Source organism: Bos grunniens, chromosome 7, assembly GCF_055505025.1.
Source record: "Bos grunniens cultivar Pamir isolate PY7600 chromosome 7, Bosgru_T2T1.0, whole genome shotgun sequence".
Taxonomy (NCBI): domain Eukaryota; kingdom Metazoa; phylum Chordata; class Mammalia; order Artiodactyla; family Bovidae; genus Bos; species Bos grunniens.
The window spans coordinates 17,229,028-17,247,409 of record NC_141171.1 but is presented as its reverse complement, the minus strand read 5'-3'; the positions used below and the strand labels follow the sequence as shown (position 1 = coordinate 17,247,409).

The following is an 18,382-nucleotide window of genomic DNA, read 5'->3' as shown; positions in this document are numbered from 1 at the left end:
GAAAGTCTTCAACTTTCTTTTACAGCTAAACTATCATTATTTTTTCCTGCTTGACTGCTTTCCTTTGTTTCTTTATTTTCTCACTTTTCTGATTAAATTTGCCCTTTGGATTTCAGAGAAGGCCTAGGAGGCTAAAACTTTCAAACAGAAAATAGGCGGGGGACATGGGAAGGAGGAGGAATTGTCTGTCTTTGGGAAGTTCCCCTCAAGGGTCCTGCTCAGGTTCACCAAAGTGAATTTAACCAATCCCCTGTTGATGGACACTGAGGTTGTGCCCATCTGTGGGTATCACCCACGGGGCTGGAGCATCAAGGTCCTTGTCTTTATTTCCCTGCACGCATGTGCAAGCCCCTGCCTGTAAGACATTTCCTCCAAGGGGACCTACCTGTGATGCCAGAGATGCCACATCACTTAGTCAAACTGTCTTCTTTTACTTGCTACCCAAGTCATGCACAGTCACGGAGGGAAAAGTAACAGTACAAATAAATCAAGGAACCAAAAGGATGAAACCCACCCTCTGGTTCTCATCATCACACCCACCAACCTTCAGGGAGAACCGCACATGTACAGCATGATCTCTGGGTCCCAGACACCTCAACAGCCCCACCTCCAGGAAGGCACCCAAGGTTCACCTGCACCTCCAAACTCCTTCTCTTCCCCCACCCAGGGCCTTCCTCCGGATGCTCTTTCCCGAGAAGCTGGACGTGGAAAAGAAGGGCCGCCCCAGCACTGCCGGTTCCAAGATCAAGGTGGGCATGGGGAGGGACAGGCCCAGTTCTACCATTCCTGTGTCCATCTCTCCCCATCGCAGAGCCTCTGCCCCTCCCTCTGGCATCTCCTATTCAACAAGGGCTTCTTCCAGTGCTGGGGTTGGGGAGCTTGGACCAGCTTCCTTAATGTCCTCCTAACCCCCTAAATCCATACATCAGCCATCATCCTAATGATTTTTTTTTTTTTTTGGTCTTTTGGTCATTTGTCACTTTCTTCTTCGTTATGGTAAAATACACAAAAAGTCAAAGTGTTAGTCACTCAGTTGTGTTCAATTCTTTGGGATTCCATGGACTGTCACCAGCCAGGCTCCCCTGTCCATGGGATTCTTCTCCAGGCAAGAATACTGGAGTGGGTCACCATTCCCTTCTCCAGGCAATCTTCCTGACCCAGGGATTGAACCCGCACCTCCTACATTGTCCGGAGGATTCTTTACCTTCTGAGCCTTAACCATTTTTAAGTGTACATCTCAGCGGCATGAAGGACATTCACATTCTTATGCAACCATAACAACCATCGATCTCCAGAACTTTCTCACCTTCCCAAACTGAAAATTTGTCCCCATTAATCACTAATTCCCCATCCTCTTCCCCAGCCCCTTGCACCTGCCATCCTGCTTTCTGTCTCTATGGGTATAACTCTTCTGGGGATTTCCTATAAGTGGAATTGGACACTTATGTGGCTGGTTTATTTCCCTGAGCATAATATCTTCAAGGTTCACACATGTGTCAGAATTTCCTCCCTTTTTAAGGCTGAATAATATACCATGGATATAATGGATATTTTCTTATGCATTCCTCCACCGATGGACACTTGGGCTGTTTTTACCTTTTGGCTATTGTGAAGAGTGCTTTTATGAACATGGGTGTACCATCATAATAATACTTTAATAACAGTATATTGGGCACTTCTCAGTGCTGGCAGCAGACACTAGACACTTTACAGACAGGAGATTAGTCCCACCTGGCAGATGGGAGGCCAAGGCTCAGAGAGGTGCAGTCACTGGCCTGGATCGCACAGCAGAACTGTGATCCATGCCAGGCTCTCTCTACCACTCCTCCAGTCTTCCCCCTTGGAACGATTTCCTTTCTAGTCTCCTCCGCAGGACTACCTCTCAGGCATACACGTGTGATTCTCTGCTTTTAAAACACCTGTGCCCCAAAGGACAGGCAGAAATAACCAGGGAGTGTGTGCTCCCACGTGCTCAGCTATTCCATCAACAAACCTTCGCTGAGCACTTACTCTGTGCCTGGCTAAGCAGTGAGTGCGGCAGGGGTTCAAGGGTCAGGTACACACACATGATATCAACCCCATGTGGTATGTGCTAACAGAGCCACACAGGGACCAGGGATACCTGAGTCCATCAGGTGCCACCCTCCACGTTCCCATGCAGCATGTCTCAGTCTCTTGGGGCTGTATTCAGAATGGGAAGAGAGAGGGGCCAGAGGGTTGCATCTGTGCCCCCCATCCCCCATCTTCTCTCCCCTCCTTAGAAACAAGCCAATGACCTGGTGTCCACGCTGAAAAGATGCACTCCCCACTACATCCGATGCATCAAGCCCAATGAGACCAAGAGGCCCCGCGACTGGGAAGAGAACAGGTGACCCCACCCCACCCCCGCCCCATCTAAGCCAGTCCACACTGCCTGTCCCCAAGACTGACCCTCCCTCGCAAACCACCCCCCCCCACCCAGGGTCATGGAATCCATCACAGGTCTCACCCAGGCTAACCCCTAGGACCAGCACAAATTTACACCTAGCACTGACCGAGGTCTCCAGGGAGGATCCCAGACTGTCTGTGGAACTAATAATACAGTCCCCCTCATTCCCCAGACCCCAGGACCCACCCCTAGAATTGATCCTAAAACTAACCACGAAGCAAACACCGACCCCTCCCCCTAGAAGCCAGGCCCCCAGTGCACAGAACTAACTCCCAAGTGGACCCCTGGACCAGCACTGAACCCCCTCCCTAGACCTCAGAACTCACCCCCCAAACTGCTCCCAGCATGAATCCAGACACCCCCGGAGCGGTGAGGCCGCCACCAGGGGACTCAGGCTGCCCTCTCCCCAGGGTCAAGCACCAGGTGGAATACCTGGGCCTGAAGGAGAACATCAGGGTGCGCCGCGCGGGCTTTGCCTACCGCCGCCAGTTCGCCAAGTTCCTGCAGAGGTGAGCTATCTGTGCCACACTCACCCACCGCCCGCCCCACCCCGTTCCCCTGTCCGCCCCCCGCCCCCCAACTCCAGTCGCCCCACCACCACCCGACGCTCCGCCCACCCTGCCCGCAGCCCCACCAGCCGCTCAGACCCTCCCCCGCCCCGGCCTCAGGTACGCCATTCTGACCCCCGAGACGTGGCCGTATTGGCGCGGGGACGAGCGTCAGGGGGTCCAGCACTTGCTGCGGGCAGTCAACATGGAGCCGGACCAGTACCAGATGGGGAGCACCAAGGTGTTCGTTAAGAATCCTGAGTCCGTAAGTGTGTGGGAGAGACAGACAGACACCAGCATCACTTGCATGGTCCTGTTCTTCAGGCGCCTGGGTGGCCGTGGGCACGTTTCCTCCCCGCCACCCTCAAGCCTCGGTTTCTCCATTTGGAAATTGCAGAGAGTCCTAGTCACCCTGCAGGATCAACGTAAGAATTAGACAAAATGGGAAGTCCGAGGCACAGTGCTCAGGAAAACTAAGTTAGCGGGACTTCCCTGGTGGTTCAGTGGTTAAGATGCTGAGCTTCCAATGCAGCGGGTGCAGGTTTGATCCCTAGGGGAGGAACTAGGATCCTTCATACCAATGGGCATGGCGGGGAAAAAAAAAAAAATAAGCTAGAAGGTCCTTGGGGCCAGGAAGCTGCTGGAGAAACACACATCCACCTGCGGTGATAGCCCGTTGGAAGGGACCAGAATGTCTTTTTGTCCCTTCCTTTCTTTGTTCTTTCCTCCATCTCCTTCTATCATCTTCATTCCTTCCTTTGCCTTCCTTCCTCTTGTCCTGTTTTCTCTCTCTTTTCTTATTTCATTCCTTCATTCATGAGTACCTGGACCAGAGATTCAGGTCAAAGTGGCAATTTTCTTAGTTTATTTTTATGTGTTCTTTGGCTATGCCACACAGCATGCAGAATCTTAGTGCCCTGATCAGGGATCGAACCCAGGCACCCTGCAGTGGAAGTGCAGAGTCTTAACCACTGGCCTGCCAGGGAAGTCCCAAAGTGGCAATTTTCTTGTTATAAGACAAACCTCATTTCACATCCTCCAACATAGAAATAATCCTTCCAGCACACTGTCATCAGTTTCTAGCCTTTTATCAAAAGGCTGGACGCACCTGAAACTTTATGCTGCCTCTACTTTCAGGAACAAAAGCAACAACGAGTTCTAGGGATCTAATGTACAGGGCAGTGTGGTGATTAAGGCTGGCAGTACTGTATTATATACTGGGGGCTTCCCTGGTGGCTCAGACGGTAAAGAATCTGCCTGCAGTGTGAGACCTGGGTTCGATCCCTGGGTTGGGAAGATCCCCTGAAAGAGGTCATAGCAACCCACTCCAGTATTCTTGCCTGGAGAATCCTCAGGGACAGAGGAGCCTGGCAGGCTATAGTCCATGGCATCGCAAAGAGTTGTACATGACTGAGTGACTAAGCTGCTGCTGCTGCTAAGTCGATTCAGTCGTGTCCGACTCTGTGCGACCCCAGAGACGGCAGCCCACCAGGCTCCCCCGTCCCTGGGATTCTCCAAGCAAGAACACTGGAGTGGGTTGCCATTTCCTTCTCCAATGCATGAAAGTGAAAAAGTGAAAGTGAAGTCGCTCAGTCGTGTTCGACTCTTAGCGACCCCATGGACTGCAGCCTACCAGACTCGTCCACCAGTGGGATTTTCCAGGCAAGAGTACTGGAGTGGGTTGCCATTGCCTTCTCCTGAGTGACTAAGCACAGCACATTAAATACTGGGAATTTGCTTAGGGAGTAGATCTTCAGTGGTCTTGCCACAAGAAAGACATGGTAATTATGTGGTAATTATATGACAGGACAGAAGGGTTAGCTAACCTATAGTGGTAATCATTTTGCAACATAATAGGTGTATCAGATCAACATATATGTGTACACTTTAAACTTACACAGTGCTGTATGTCAGTTATAGCTCAATAAAGCTGGGAGGGGGCAAGTTTTTAAAAAAGCAACAGTGACAAGAATAACAAAAAGAAACCAAGGTGACGAAGCCCCTAAGGGCCTGTCTGGCCACCTGCTTTGGTGTGAGGACTGGAAAGTACACAGAGAGATGACCATCTCAGTGAACTGGACTGGTTCACCTGACTTCCAAAGGAATTAGGTTCCAGAGAAGCTGGAGCACGGGGGCAAGGTGTGCTGGGGGTGTGGGCCACGCCCAGCTGTGTGCCCATCACATGCATAATCACATCACCTGCTCCATAGCCTCTCAAGGACTTTATGAATACAACCAGGGGATTGTCTGCCTGATTCCCTTAATGTTACTGTAACTTACAAGTAACTGTTCTCTCAGCAAAGCAAAAACGTAACACAGTGGGGTGGAGGCTTTAGAGAGATTCCATAGCTACAAAAACAGTCTCTTTCTTGGAAGGTCCAGATTCTTCATCCCCCAGATATGTTGGCCTTTACCTCCTAGAGCTTTTCACTATGGATGTACTTTGCTCCAAAGAATAAAAACAGTTATAGAATCACATTCAAAATAGATATTGTTAGTGATAGAAACTTGGGCTGCTCTGGTGGCTCAGATGGTAAGGAATCTGCCTGCAAAGCAGTGAGACCTGGCTTTGATCCCTGGGTCGAAGGGAATGGCTACCCACTCCAGTAAACAGAACAAACCAAAACTGTCTGAGGCTATAACTGCACCTGGAAGAATTTAAGTGTTAACACATAAGAAAGAGAAGAGAGAGGGAGGGGTAGGAAAAAAGAGGAAAACGGGAGGGTGAGAGAGAGAAAGAGAATCCATCTTGCTGGTTACGGGCAAGTTGGAATATGTGACTCTGAAAGGAAAAGATAAAAATTGACACACACACACACACAGACAAAAGAATGCTCAGTTCAGTTCAGCTGTGTCTGATTCTTTGTGACCCCATGAACTGCAGCACACCAGGCCTCCTTGTCCATCACCAACTCCCAGAGTTTGCTCAGACTCATGTCCATAGAATCAGTGATGCCATCCAACTATCTCATCCTCTGTTGTCCCCTTCTCCTCCTGCCTCCAATCTTTCCCAGCATCAGGGTCTTTTCCAATGAGTCAGGTCTTCCCATCAGGTGGCCACAGTATTGGAGTTTCAGCTTCAACATCATTCCTTCCAATGAACACCCAGGACTGATTTCCTTTAGGATTGACTGGTTGGATCGCCTTGCAGTCCAAGAGACTCTCAAGAGTCTTCTCCAACACCACAATTCAAAAGCATCAATTCTTCGGTGCTCAGCCTTCTTTATGGTCCAACTCTCACATCCATACATGACTACTGGAAAAACCATAGCCTTGACTAGATGGACCTTTGCAGCAAAGTAATGTCTCTGCTTTTTAATATGCTGTCTAGGTTGGTCATAGCTTTTCTTCCAAGGAGCAAGGGTCTTTTAACTTTATGGCTGCAGTATGAAAAGAATGCTAGCACTGGCTAAGACAATAGAGGTAAAATCAAATTTTGACCAAAATTGCGCTCTGCACATTTTGAGGGGGGAAAGGTGAACTAGCTGGAAATAATGAAGCTCATAAAGGTAAAAGCTTGGTGGGAAAGTTTTTAAACTTTAGTTTGTTTAATTTTTGGCCCCACGCTGCAGCATGTCGGATCCTAGTTCCCCAACCAGGGATCAAACCCACACCCCCTGCATTGGCAGGTAGACTCTTAACCACTGGACCACTGGGGAGGCCCCTGGTGGGAAAGTCTCATAAGGAAAAAAAACAGAGACTAAAAATTTGCACAGGAAAAAAAAAACAAAAAGAAAACTATTCCTAATGAAAATAATTTTAGTAAAATGGAAACAGTTAAACTGTGGTTTCTCAAAAATTGATCAAAGAATTAAGTTAATTAATGGAGTTGGAGCTTTTCTCAACTACAGATGCACTTATTTAGAGTTGGGTCTTGTTTCTTGTAATCATGAATTCAAAATGCCTCAAATGTTTAATACATTTGGCGACCCATTATCCCAAGCTTCCCGGGGATGCTGTAAGAGAGTACCACAAACTGGCTGGCTTAACCTAGTAAAAATTTATTTTCTCAACGTTTCTGAGGCTTGTGCTTATGCTCAGTCATGTCCAACTCTTTGCTACCCCATGGACTGTAGCCCACCAGGCTCCTCTATCCATGGGATTCTCCAGGCAAGAATACCTCAGTGGGTTGCCATTTCCTCCTCCAGGGGATCTTCCCAATCCAGGGATCAAAGCTGAGTCTCCTGCATTGCAGGCAGATTCTTTACCTTTGAGCCACTTGGGAAGCCCATTTCTGGAAGCTAGAAATCCAAAATCAAGGGCTGTGAGCCCTCTGAAGGTGCCAGGGAAGAATCTTTGTTTCTCCCTAAATTCTGGTGGTTGTCAGCAATCCTTGCCATTCCTTGGTATACAGATACATCATACCTATATTGTTGGTGTATAGTCTCTGCCTCTGGCACCACATGGCCTTCTTCTCCGTGTATCTGGGTCCAAATTTCCCTCTTTTTTTTTGACACACCATGGAGCATGTGGGATCATAGTTTCCTGGCCAGGGATCAAACCCACACCCCTTGCATTGGAACCATGGATTCTTAACCACTGGACCACCAGGGAAGTCTCTCCTTCTTATAAGAACACCAGTTAGATTGGATTTTGGATTCACCCTACTCCAGTCTGCTGCTGCTGCTGCTGCTAAGTCTAACCTCATGTTATCTTGATTACCTCTGCAAAGATCCTCTTTCCACATAAAGTCACATTCACAAGTTCCCGCCAAGTGCACCTAAGTTTGGGGAGAACGATATTCAGTGCAGTCAAGCTCAGATCTGGGGTGTATGTGTCATCCACCTTAAGCACACCCACCCCTGCCCTTAGCAGCATGCAAAGAGATGCCTTTAATACTGTGGAGAAAGAAAGATTTTATTTCCCCAGCTGAAACCAAACCCTCTCTCCTGGGCAGAAATAACAAGGTTGGAAGACACTTGTCCTGGTTGACTGGTCTGCCCCTAGTTCTGCACGGCTGGTCTCCCTTTACTCAGACCTGCCATTCCCTCAGCAAACCACAGAATGCATGTACGTGCCCTCCAGACACCCTATACAGGCATTACTTGCACAAGATTTGCACACAAACTCCTGGATCCACAGAGTACTGGTCTGAGAAATAAAAGAATATGTAAATACCACTCATTGGAAAAGACCCTGATGTTGGAAAAGACCCTGATGCTGGAAAAGATTGAGGGCAGGAGGAAGAGGGGACAACAGAGGATGAGATACTTAGATAGGCATGAATTTGAGCACTCTCTGGGAGATAGTGGAAGACAGAGGAGCCTGGTGTGCTGCAGTCTATGGCGTCACAAAGCGTCAGACAAGACTTAGCGACTGAACAACGACAAAATACCCCTCAATCGCCTGCAACCTGCAACAGGTTGTTTTTTCCCTCTGGTGAGAAAGAAAACCTACTTTTTATGATCAGTTATGAACACTGTTGACTTAATAGTCACAACCGAAAAGTTGAGAGTTATGTCTTGCTCGGTGGGAATTTTTAGGACTTAAGCCCGGGAGACAGAATCTCAAGTGACCCTGAGAAAACTGCTCCAAGGAGTTAGGGGGAGGGGTCAGTTTACGTAGAAGTTTGCAACAAAGAACAGGTAGTCTGAACGTCAAAAGTATTTTGTGAATTAAAGAAAACCAGACACCCCAAGTGAAGGAATTTAGCACTTTTCTATGTATGGGAAGATGCCAGAGTCTGGGCTCACCGAAATCACTCCTTTCATACGCATCTCAGCTATCTGGGGCCAATATCCAGTGTTTTCATATCTAGAGTCCCTCAGTGCCCACTGTAGGGAATGGCTACAGCCTGATGACTCTCAGGTCACACAGGTATTCTCCTTCCTGAGTGCCCTTAGGGCTCAGGTATTTACATTTGGACGGCCAGAATCACTGATGACTGAAATCCTTGTTTACTGACATGGCAGGAGATACTCCAGTGTTCAATACTCACAGATCTACAAGCCCTCCAAGATATGATGTATTTTTAAAGTGAGCTTGAACCCAAGTACCGGCAGAATTCTTTTAGTCCTGCCAGGGAAGTCTGGGGTTTCTAGGAGACATTAGCCATCAGTGTCATCAAAATGGCAGGCTTTCAGCAGTGATGTGATGTTTGTGTATTTGAGAAAACCCTCTGGCTGAAGTGCTAATTATTTTTTTCTAAATAAAGCCCAAGTTTATTTTCAATTATTTTCCCATCGTCACTGATTGACCATACTGTCCTTTTTGTCACTAAATTTCCATTTGAACTACAGTGTTTTCCAACTATCTGTCGTGGTCCAAGGTTGTTCTATTCTTTGATCAACACTCCATTTTTTTAATTACTGTTATTGTTGTTCAGTGTCTTACTGTTCGCAACCGCACGGACTACAGCATGCCAGGCTCCCTTGTCCTCCACTATCTCCCAGAATTTGCTCAAATTCACGTGCATTAAGGCAGTGATGCTATCTAACCATCTCATCCTCTGCTGCCACCTTCTCCTTTTGCCTTCAATCTTTCTCAGCATCAGGGTCTTTTCCAATGACATTTCGCAGCAGGTGGCCAGAGTACTGGAGGTTCAGCTTCAGTATCAGTCCTTCCAATGAATATTCAGGGTTCATTTCCTTTAGGATTGACTGGCTTGATCTCTTTACTGTCCAAGGGATCCTCAAGAGTCTTCTCCAGCACCACAATTTGAAAGCATTTAAACCCAGCAAGCAAATCTACAGTTGTAATTTAATGCAGAAATTATGCTACATATTGGGAGGGATTCCTGGGTCTGGTCATTTGGAAAAAGACAAAATTTTTTGTCCATAACGTAAAAGCATGTATGCAGGTGCCTGTCAGCAAAAGCACATGGGTGGGGTGGAAACACAGAGGAAACTGGAAACTGTGCCCCCTGGGTAGATTCCAGGACCCACCAGCCCTCCTTCTCCAGCTCTTCCTACTAGAGGAGATGAGAGAGCGCAAGTTCGATGGCTTTGCCCGCACCATTCAGAAGGCCTGGCGGCGCCATGTGGCAGTCCGGAAGTATGAGGAGATGCGGGAGGAAGGTGAGAGGCTGCAGGTGGGAAGCTGGGGCTGAGGACGGATTAGCTTGGGGGAGCCAAACCATGACCTGTGCCCCCACAGCTTCCAACATCCTGCTGAACAAGAAGGAGCGGAGACGCAACAGCATCAATAGGAACTTTGTTGGGGACTACCTGGGGCTGGAGGAGCGGCCGGAGCTGCGTCAGTTCCTAGGCAAGAGAGAGCGCGTGGACTTTGCTGACTCAGTCAACAAGTATGACCGACGCTTCAAGGTGAGGTACTAGCAGGCGGCCATATCCGGGACCCTGCCCATGCCCCACCAGAGGTACTCCTGCACCTTGCCCAAACACATCTGCCCATGGACATAGGCTCAACTAATGTAGATATGGCTGTATCAGATATATCCTTATATATAGCCCAGACACACTTGTCCATCAGATATATCCTCACCAGGTCAGACACATCTGTCCAGAACTGCAAGTTTACCTTGTTCAGCTCTGACCATAGGACCACCTTCACTTATCCAAGACACGCCTATCCATTAAGTATCCTCTCACGCAGTCTAGACAGGCCTCTCAATTAAACATACCTTCACCTAGCATGGATATATCTGTGTACAGGTAAACTCTCATCAGGCCTTTACACTCATGTCCAGCAAACATACCTTCACCTATCCTGTACCTGTTCATTCCCCACACTCCTTTCTAGCCAGCATAACCTTATTTAACTTCCTGTTTCTTATAAAAAGTAGCCACTCATATACCTTCATGTAGAGGGACCCTCCCCTGACCTGTCCTTCATCTGACCTGCCGACACTACCCCTCTGCCTGGGCTGATGCCCTGAGGCCAGGCTTCCCATGCCCCGGGCTCCTGGCACCAGCCTCTCTGGTCTTGTATCCTCATAGCCCATCAAGAGGGACTTGATCCTGACACCCAAGTGTGTGTATGTGATCGGGCGGGAGAAGGTGAAGAAGGGGCCTGAGAAGGGCCAGGTGCGTGAAGTCCTGAAGAAGAAGCTGGAGATCCAGGCGCTCCGGGGAGTTTCTCTCAGGTGAGGCCCCCTACTAGCACCCTTCATCATCAGCTGCCCTCCTGTCACCCCATCTGTCACCCTGGACATGTTACCTTCTATACCTGCAACTTTCTCTTGGTCCTATCTGTCACCTTCACTTGCCCTCAAATTCATGGTCATCTGCCAACAGCACCGGTCCCCTCCCCTGACTCTTCTCTATTACCACCTTTTCTAGCTCCTTGCCACCTCTCCCGTTTGCCCCCATCTGTGTCACCCCTCATTTGCCCCTCCCCTGTTGCATCTCAAATATCAGCCCTTCTGCCAGCCTCACCTGTCACTCTCACCTGCTTTTCCTCCCGCCCCTCCCCCAGCACGCGGCAGGATGACTTCTTCATCCTCCAAGAAGACGCGGCCGACAGTTTCTTGGAAAGCATCTTCAAGACTGAGTTCGTCAGCCTCCTGTGCAAGCGCTTCGAGGAGGCGGTGCGGAGGCCCCTGGCCCTCACCTTCAGCGACACGTACGACCCCCACCTCCGTACCATCCTCTGGCTTGGCTTGGCACAGCGCCCCCTCTCCCGCTTCCCAGACTGACCGAAATGCGCCCTTGCCTTGTCCCCTCCCATCTCAGCCCGGGTCCGCAAGGATGGGATGAGGAGGTGACCCCTGCTTGGCGGGTGGGGACAACCACAGCTTCCTCCTCTCCTCACAGACTACAGTTCCGGGTGAAGAAGGAGGGCTGGGGCGGAGGTGGCACCCGAAGCGTCACTTTCTCGCGTGGTTCCGGCGACGTGGCGGTGCTCAAGGCTAGCGGCAAGGCCCTCACAGTCAGCGTGGGTGACGGACTGCCCAAAAGCTCCAGTGAGTCTGCGCAGAACCAGGAGATTGGAGCACAAGAGGCTGGCCCTGTAGGGGGTGGGATCAGAGACAGGGACCAATCAAAACCGTGGGGCGGAGCCAGTGAGGGAGGTCAAAAGTGGGTAATGGACGAGGCCACGAAGAGGGCAGGGCTAGAGAGGTGACCAATAAGTGAGCGAGAACTATGGAGGGGCGTGGCCATAGAGTAGACACGTGTGTCAGTTGCTGAATGGGAAGATCTTTGGAGAGGGCGGTCCCAAAAGCCAACGAGGGGTGGGTCCTGGGGAGGCGGAGCCAATTATTGGGGCTTCCCAGATAGCTCAGCTGGTAAAGAATCCGCCTGCAATGAGGGAAACCTGGGTTCGATCCCTGGGTTGGGAAGATCCCCTGGAGAAGGGAAAGGCTACCCACTCCAGTATTCTGCCCTGGAGAATTCCATGGACTGTATAGTCTACGGGGTCGCAAAGAGTCGGAGACGACTGAGCGACTTTCACTCCCTCAATCAGTATTCCAGTAATTAAGGGGCTCTGTCCTGATGAGAGAGCCAGTGAGTTAGGGGGCGGGGCCCGGAGTAAACCGGACTTGGGGGTGGGGCCAAGAATCTAGTGTGGCCACCACTCAAATCCCTATATCTTTTCTCCTTTCCCTTTCAGAGCCTACACGGAAGGGGATGGCCCAGGGAAAATCTAGAAGGCCAGGCCAGACTGCTACCCGGGCAGCTCCTGGGCCCCCCAGAGGTGAAGAGACACCCGCCACTAAATGTCTTCCTTGCCTAAGACAGACCTCCTGTCAACGGGATCTTACAAACAGTGGACCACTCTCTTCTTTTTTGTCCAGAACTCTCTATAGTCCCCATCTCCCATAGAATAAAGGCTAAGCATAGTTTGGTATTCAAAAACCCTTCAGATTCTGACCCCAGCTAACCACTGACCTCTTCTCTCCTGCCATCTTAAACTCCTGTCATGCAAGCTACATCTTATTTTGCCAATTTACCAAATTTTGTCTTCCCTCCAGGCCTTTGCTTGAGCTGTTTGCTCTGCCTGTCTCCCAAACTCCTATTCCATATGAACTCCTATTCATCCTAAGACCCACCCACAAAAGCCCTCCTACAGAAGTAGGTGGGGGAAAATCTTACCCCTGGCAGAGTGTCAATCTATGCCTTCCTAACCCCAGGGTCTCTTTCTCCAGGCCAGTCCTTATCATACAGGGTTGAGAGTAGCTGCCTCTTCCCTCAGGGAACTTGGAGCTAAGTCCTCCTCAAATCCTGCTAGCATCACCCTGACAAATGCTCCCATCCTTACTCTTGCTGCAGGCCTGGACCGCAATGGGGTGCCTCCCTCTGCCAGAAGGGGCCCCTTGCCCATGGAGATCACATCTGGAGGGGGCTCCCAGCGGCCACCACGGGGCCCTCCGTCCTCAGCCTTGGGGGCCAGCAGACGCCCACGGGCACGGCCCCCCTCGGAGCACAACACAGAATTCCTCAATGTGCCTGACCAGGGCGTGGCTGGGTAGGTGGTGTGGAAGGACAGCCCCAGGAATGGGATGGGGAGTATCTGGGGCTGTGATGAGTGCCCTCATGTGCCCACAGCATGCAGAGGAAGCGCAGCGTGGGACAGCGACCTGTGCCTGGTGTAGGCCGACCTAAGCCCCAGCCACGGATCCATGGCCCCAGGTGCCGGGCACTGTATCAGTATGTCGGCCAAGACGTGGATGAGCTGAGCTTCAATGTGAACGAGGTCATCGAGATCCTTATGGAAGGTGTGTGTGCCAGGGCAGAAACAGAAGGACATCTCCAAGGTCTGGAGGTCACCTCCTAAGCAACCCTGGGAGCCTGGCCTGACTGTATCACACCCAAAACCCCAGCCTCATTTTCCCCACCTGTCAAGCACTAGGGCCACTAACAGACCTGCCTTATGAGTTGGAAATGGGCCTTGTCTGGATGGCCCAGGCCACCTCCTACTTTGCCCCTAGGTTGCACCTAGAGGAGCTTCAACAGCACCCTCTGCAGGTGGGTGGGGAATATCTTAGGAGTTATTCCTGGGTCCCCCGTGGGGATCATGGGGATGGACCTATATGAGAAGGATGAGGGAGTAACACCAGTGGATGGTCTAGAAAAATGAAAGTGTGAGCCAGGGGCAAGGCAAACGCACGTGCAGCTCCATCCCTTCTTTCTGTCTTAGAGAAGACAGTCTCTGCCCTATGCCGGGCCAGTGGAGACAAGACAGACACAGAGCCAGCATGAAGGCTTTCTCTGGGGCGAGCTGGGCATGGGATTATATCTTCTCCTCTCCCACAGATTCGTCAGGTTGGTGGAAAGGCCGGCTGCATGGCCAGGAGGGCCTCTTCCCCGGAAACTATGTGGAGAAGATCTGAGTGGGGCAGGGGCCTGGGACCCTGCCCTCCCACCTGCCTACCTGGATCCTGCAACATGGGTCTCGTTTCCCTCGGCTACATTGGCCAGAAGGTCCAGTTCTGTGACCTCCAGCCCGGCCTAACCCAGGCCCTGGGTCTAGGGGTCACCACTGGAGCCCCTGTCCCCCCGCCCTGGACCCTGGCCTCCCGCAAGTCACACCTGTTTCCTCCTGTGTGAAACAGGGCTAACACGACCTACCTCACAGCTGCCTTGTGAGTAGGATATGAGCTGTGTCCCAGGGGCAAAGAGCCAAGCACATTTGGGGGGACCTTGACAAGCTTGACTTCCCTCCTCTCATAAACGAGGCAATAAATGTTTGCTGAGTGAAAATATGAATTAACTTACTGAGTACCAACAAGGACTGCCTTCTCATAACTCTGTTAGGTAGGATCAGCAAACAACCCCGTCTTACAGATGGAAAAATGGAGGCTCAGGGAGGTTTAATCACTCACCTAAGATTCCACAGAGCCAAGTCTTGAACTCGGATACACTCCCGTCCCTCACAAAGCTTGAGTTTGTCTCACTTGCTGGCTTCCAGAAGCTTCATGCCAGCTCTCCTGCAGAAAATGTTCTGGTGGGCCCTGTCAGCTTTTGAATCTTCACACCTCCCCAATATCAAACCCAGCTGGGACCCTGAGGAAGGAGGCAGGTCCCACATGTCCCCCCCATAATCGACTCAGAGTCATCCCTGGACCCTGCCCCCACCCCACGTCTCTTTCCTTAGCTGTCACTCACCTGGAGTATGGACCGGTTCTGACATTTGAGGGCTTTCTGCACTTATGTCATGGTGAAGGAGGGGTCGGTCTGGCTACCTGTCCACCCCTTCCAGCTGTCCCAAAACCAGTGCTGGAGTCTGAGCCTTTCAAACCTCCCCATACATGCAGGTGAATCCTTGGATCTGAGCCTAAGGATGAACACCCACTCTGTGCTCAGCTCCACAAAGAGCAGTCCGTCTGGGAGAGATGGAACCAGATAAGTGAGGTCAGGACTGAGCCAGAGAAGGGACTGGGGCTAGAGCAGGGGACAGGAGTGCAGAGAGAGTGTAGGCGTTGCTGGAGGAGCCAAGAAGGATGAAAGGGTCAACAGATCTTGATGGTGAATACTACACAGAGTGATCTACGCTGTAATGGAAGGACACCAGATGGAAGACACCTACCCACCTGGAGGATGGGAGATAGGTATCGAAGAAAAACTGGTCAGAAGAGCCTTCTTCAGGATCCAGATCTACCTGGAAATCTGAGTGCGGCTGGAGAAAAAAAAAAATCCCAATTGTGCAATTGTGCCTCAACAGCCCTGTTATTAGTCTATCATTACACAAACATTTAACCTGTCTCTTGAACTGGGGGCTTCCCTGGTGGCTCAGACAGTAAAGAATCTGCTTACAATGCAGGAGACCCAAGTTTGATCCCGGGGTCAGGAAGAACCCTTGTAGAAGGGAATGGCAACCCATTCCAGTATTCTTACCTGGAGAAACCCATGGACAGAGGAGGCTGATGGGCTATAGTCCATGGGGTCGCAAAGAGTCAGGCACGACTGAGTGACTTTCACTTTCACACTTTACAATCTCTTGAATGTCCCTGGTTCCCTCCATCTATGATTTTTGCCCCTCCACTGCCCGGCTACCACTGTGCCTGTCTCTCAGCAACAGTTAGATTGGGGGACAGACTGTGGGAGGACTGTGTGAGCCACAACACCATCAGTTGGGCATTTCCTGGTATTGAAGGGGAATGAAGGCTTCTGTCTCCTCTCTGCCTTAGAACTCACCATGCAGGCTGCCCCTCTTCCCAGTAAGGGGTATAGCCCTGAGGCCCTACTGCAATAACCATCACCACGTTTTCAGGAAGTAGGGCTATTCACTGGGGATGAAGAGGAGAGTAGGTTTGACATCTTCTAGCAGACAGCATCTCATATCTAGGTTATAGCATCTTCAGACTGCAAACCTCAATCATCTCAGCCCCGCCCATTCAGCAACATCCTGTTGACTCTGTTACAAAGTTTCTTAAATCGGGCCCCTCCTCTCCCTTTCTTGGTTCTCTGTCCTTTCTGAGACCTCACTCCACCCTTGCCCAGATTGCACCAACCTCCCCTGCACACGCACACACGCACACACACACACCTCCACCCTTCCTAAAAAGGATTTTTTAATGAGTTTTTAACCATATTAATGATAATCAAAAGAAAATTGTTTTTTAAAATTCAGACAGCCCAAAAGTGTGAAAAATCTGTCTTCCCTCTCACTGCAAAATTCCTGTCTGTTCCCCCTCCACCCTAGTTTGTTGATGTCTCCTCCCAATGATATTCTTGGCATATAAAAGCAGATAGGTACATATTAACGGAGTAGAAAATGGCAACCCCCTCCAGCATCCTGGCCTGCAAAATTCCATGGTCAGAGGAGTCTGGCAGGCTACAGTCCATGGGGTCGAAAAGAGTTGGACATGACTGAGCCACTAAGCACTCACACGCACATCTTATGTACATAGACGGAAATACATTGTATATAAAGCCAACACTTGCCTAGAACTCTCAAATGCTTAAATAATGTATTCCAGAGATCTTACAGCAAAGATCCACTTTACTGTCCCAACAATGATGCATCCTCCAAAGGACACCCAGCAATCAGATGGTGTACCTCCCCCTGCTAAAAATTCATCAGCTAGAATAGAGACCACACACCTCTCTTTCCACGGTTTACTAGGTCCCTGAATGACCTTTCTTGAACCATGTCTACCTTCTGATCTTCACTCCCTGCCTCCACCTGGCTCCAGCAGTGAGCTGATCACTTCACTGTTTCTTGAAAAAGATAAGCTTGTCCCTCCCCAACTCAGGCCACTTGCACCAGCTATTCTTTCTTCCCACAGCGATGTGGCCTCCTGAACTTCCATTGGGTAACTCCCTCCTGACAATCAGGCAACAGCTCAGAAGTCATCTCACAGAGAAACTTCCCTGGCCCATGACCATCACATCCTTCTGGGCTTTTTTCCCCTCTTTATTGTGCTCAGCCAGTCAGTCACCAGTGACTCTCTGCAACCCCATGGACTGCAGCCTGCTAGGCTCCTCTGTCCATGGGATTCTCCCCAGCAAGAATACTGGAGCGGGTTGCCATTTCCTCCTCCAGGGGATCTTCCTGGCCAGGGGATCAAACCAGCGTCTCTTACATCTCAGCATTGACAGGCGGGTTCTTTACCACTAGCGCCACCTGGGAAGCCCTTTTTCCTTTATGGCACTTAATATAACCATAAGATCATTTCCCGCATTTGTTGATTCATTGTCTGTTTCCCCATTTTAAAACTTGAGTGCCCCCTGAGAGCAGGAATGTTGGCCTGTCCTGTTCATCTCTGGATCCCCAGAGCCTAGCACAAAGTAGGCACTCAAGGAACGTAAGTTGGATAGGTGACTCATTTCATGCCAGGGCTCTCCACCTATCCTCCTGAAAACACACACTGCTCCATCTTTAGGCTACGCACGTTCCGGGTGTCCTGAGGAAGGATAGTGAACTTGTTTCCCGCCCTTGGCTATCTCAACAGATCCATTCCAACTTCCGGACTAAGTGCATTGAAAATGTTGAAGTCTGTGGCAATTTCCCTCCAAAGACGCAGCCCTCTAAACATGACCTTCTCAAAACTTGAGAACTGCTGTTTATCCTCCTTCGAGATATGGTGACGGGACGGGAGAAAATGAAGATGCTCATTTTGCACAGGAGAACACAAAGGCCCGGGAAAATTTTAATCCTAGATCTCTGCACACATTTTCTGGGCATAGCTGCTGCTGCTGCTGCTGCTGCTGCTAAGTCGCTTCAGTCGTGTCCGACTCTGTGCGACCCCAGAGACGGCAGCCCACCAGGCTCCCCAGTCCCTGGGATTCTCCAGGCAAGAACACTGGAGTGGGTTGCCATTTCCTTCTCCTATGCATGAAAGTGAAAAGTGAAAGTGAAGTCGCTCAGTCGTGTCCGACTCTTCACGACCCCATGGACTGCAGCCTACCAGGTTCCTCCATCCATGGGATTTTCCAGGCAAGAGTACTGGAGTGGGGTGCCATTGCCTTCTCCCTCTGGGCATAGCAGTTCGGGAGAATCCTGGATCTCAGGCCCCGCCTCCTGGCTGAGCACAGTGCGCGTACCCCGCCCCCGTTCTCGC

At 50.3% G+C, this 18,382-nt stretch overlaps 1 protein-coding gene and 1 long non-coding RNA gene across 3 annotated transcripts in view; one reads left to right on the top strand and one right to left on the bottom strand.

Moving 5' to 3' along the window:
* MYO1F (myosin IF) overlaps positions 1-14,579 on the top strand; it is a 37,089-nt gene extending 22,510 nt beyond the window's left edge. The window contains exons 16-28 of the mRNA XM_086409701.1: positions 668-749; positions 2,262-2,368; positions 2,839-2,937; positions 3,097-3,241; positions 9,878-9,992; positions 10,072-10,241; positions 10,875-11,020; positions 11,353-11,499; positions 11,691-11,839; positions 12,490-12,573; positions 13,149-13,344; positions 13,425-13,594; positions 14,133-14,579. Of these exons, the coding sequence (XP_086265827.1) occupies positions 668-749; positions 2,262-2,368; positions 2,839-2,937; positions 3,097-3,241; positions 9,878-9,992; positions 10,072-10,241; positions 10,875-11,020; positions 11,353-11,499; positions 11,691-11,839; positions 12,490-12,573; positions 13,149-13,344; positions 13,425-13,594; positions 14,133-14,209 (1,687 nt within the window). The 3' untranslated portion in view covers positions 14,210-14,579. The remainder of the gene's footprint in view (positions 1-667; positions 750-2,261; positions 2,369-2,838; positions 2,938-3,096; positions 3,242-9,877; positions 9,993-10,071; positions 10,242-10,874; positions 11,021-11,352; positions 11,500-11,690; positions 11,840-12,489; positions 12,574-13,148; positions 13,345-13,424; positions 13,595-14,132) is intronic.
* On the bottom strand, positions 9,658-18,381 carry LOC147368688 (uncharacterized). 2 transcript variants are annotated; one of them, XR_015166749.1, is made up of 4 exons: positions 18,230-18,381; positions 15,410-15,495; positions 14,702-14,806; positions 9,658-11,884 (listed from the first exon to the last, which is right to left on the bottom strand). It is a non-coding gene; the product is annotated as an uncharacterized LOC147368688 (long non-coding RNA). The 2 variants fall into 2 exon arrangements; XR_015166748.1 differs by lacking the exon at positions 14,702-14,806.
* Position 18,382: the final 1 nt, after the last annotated feature.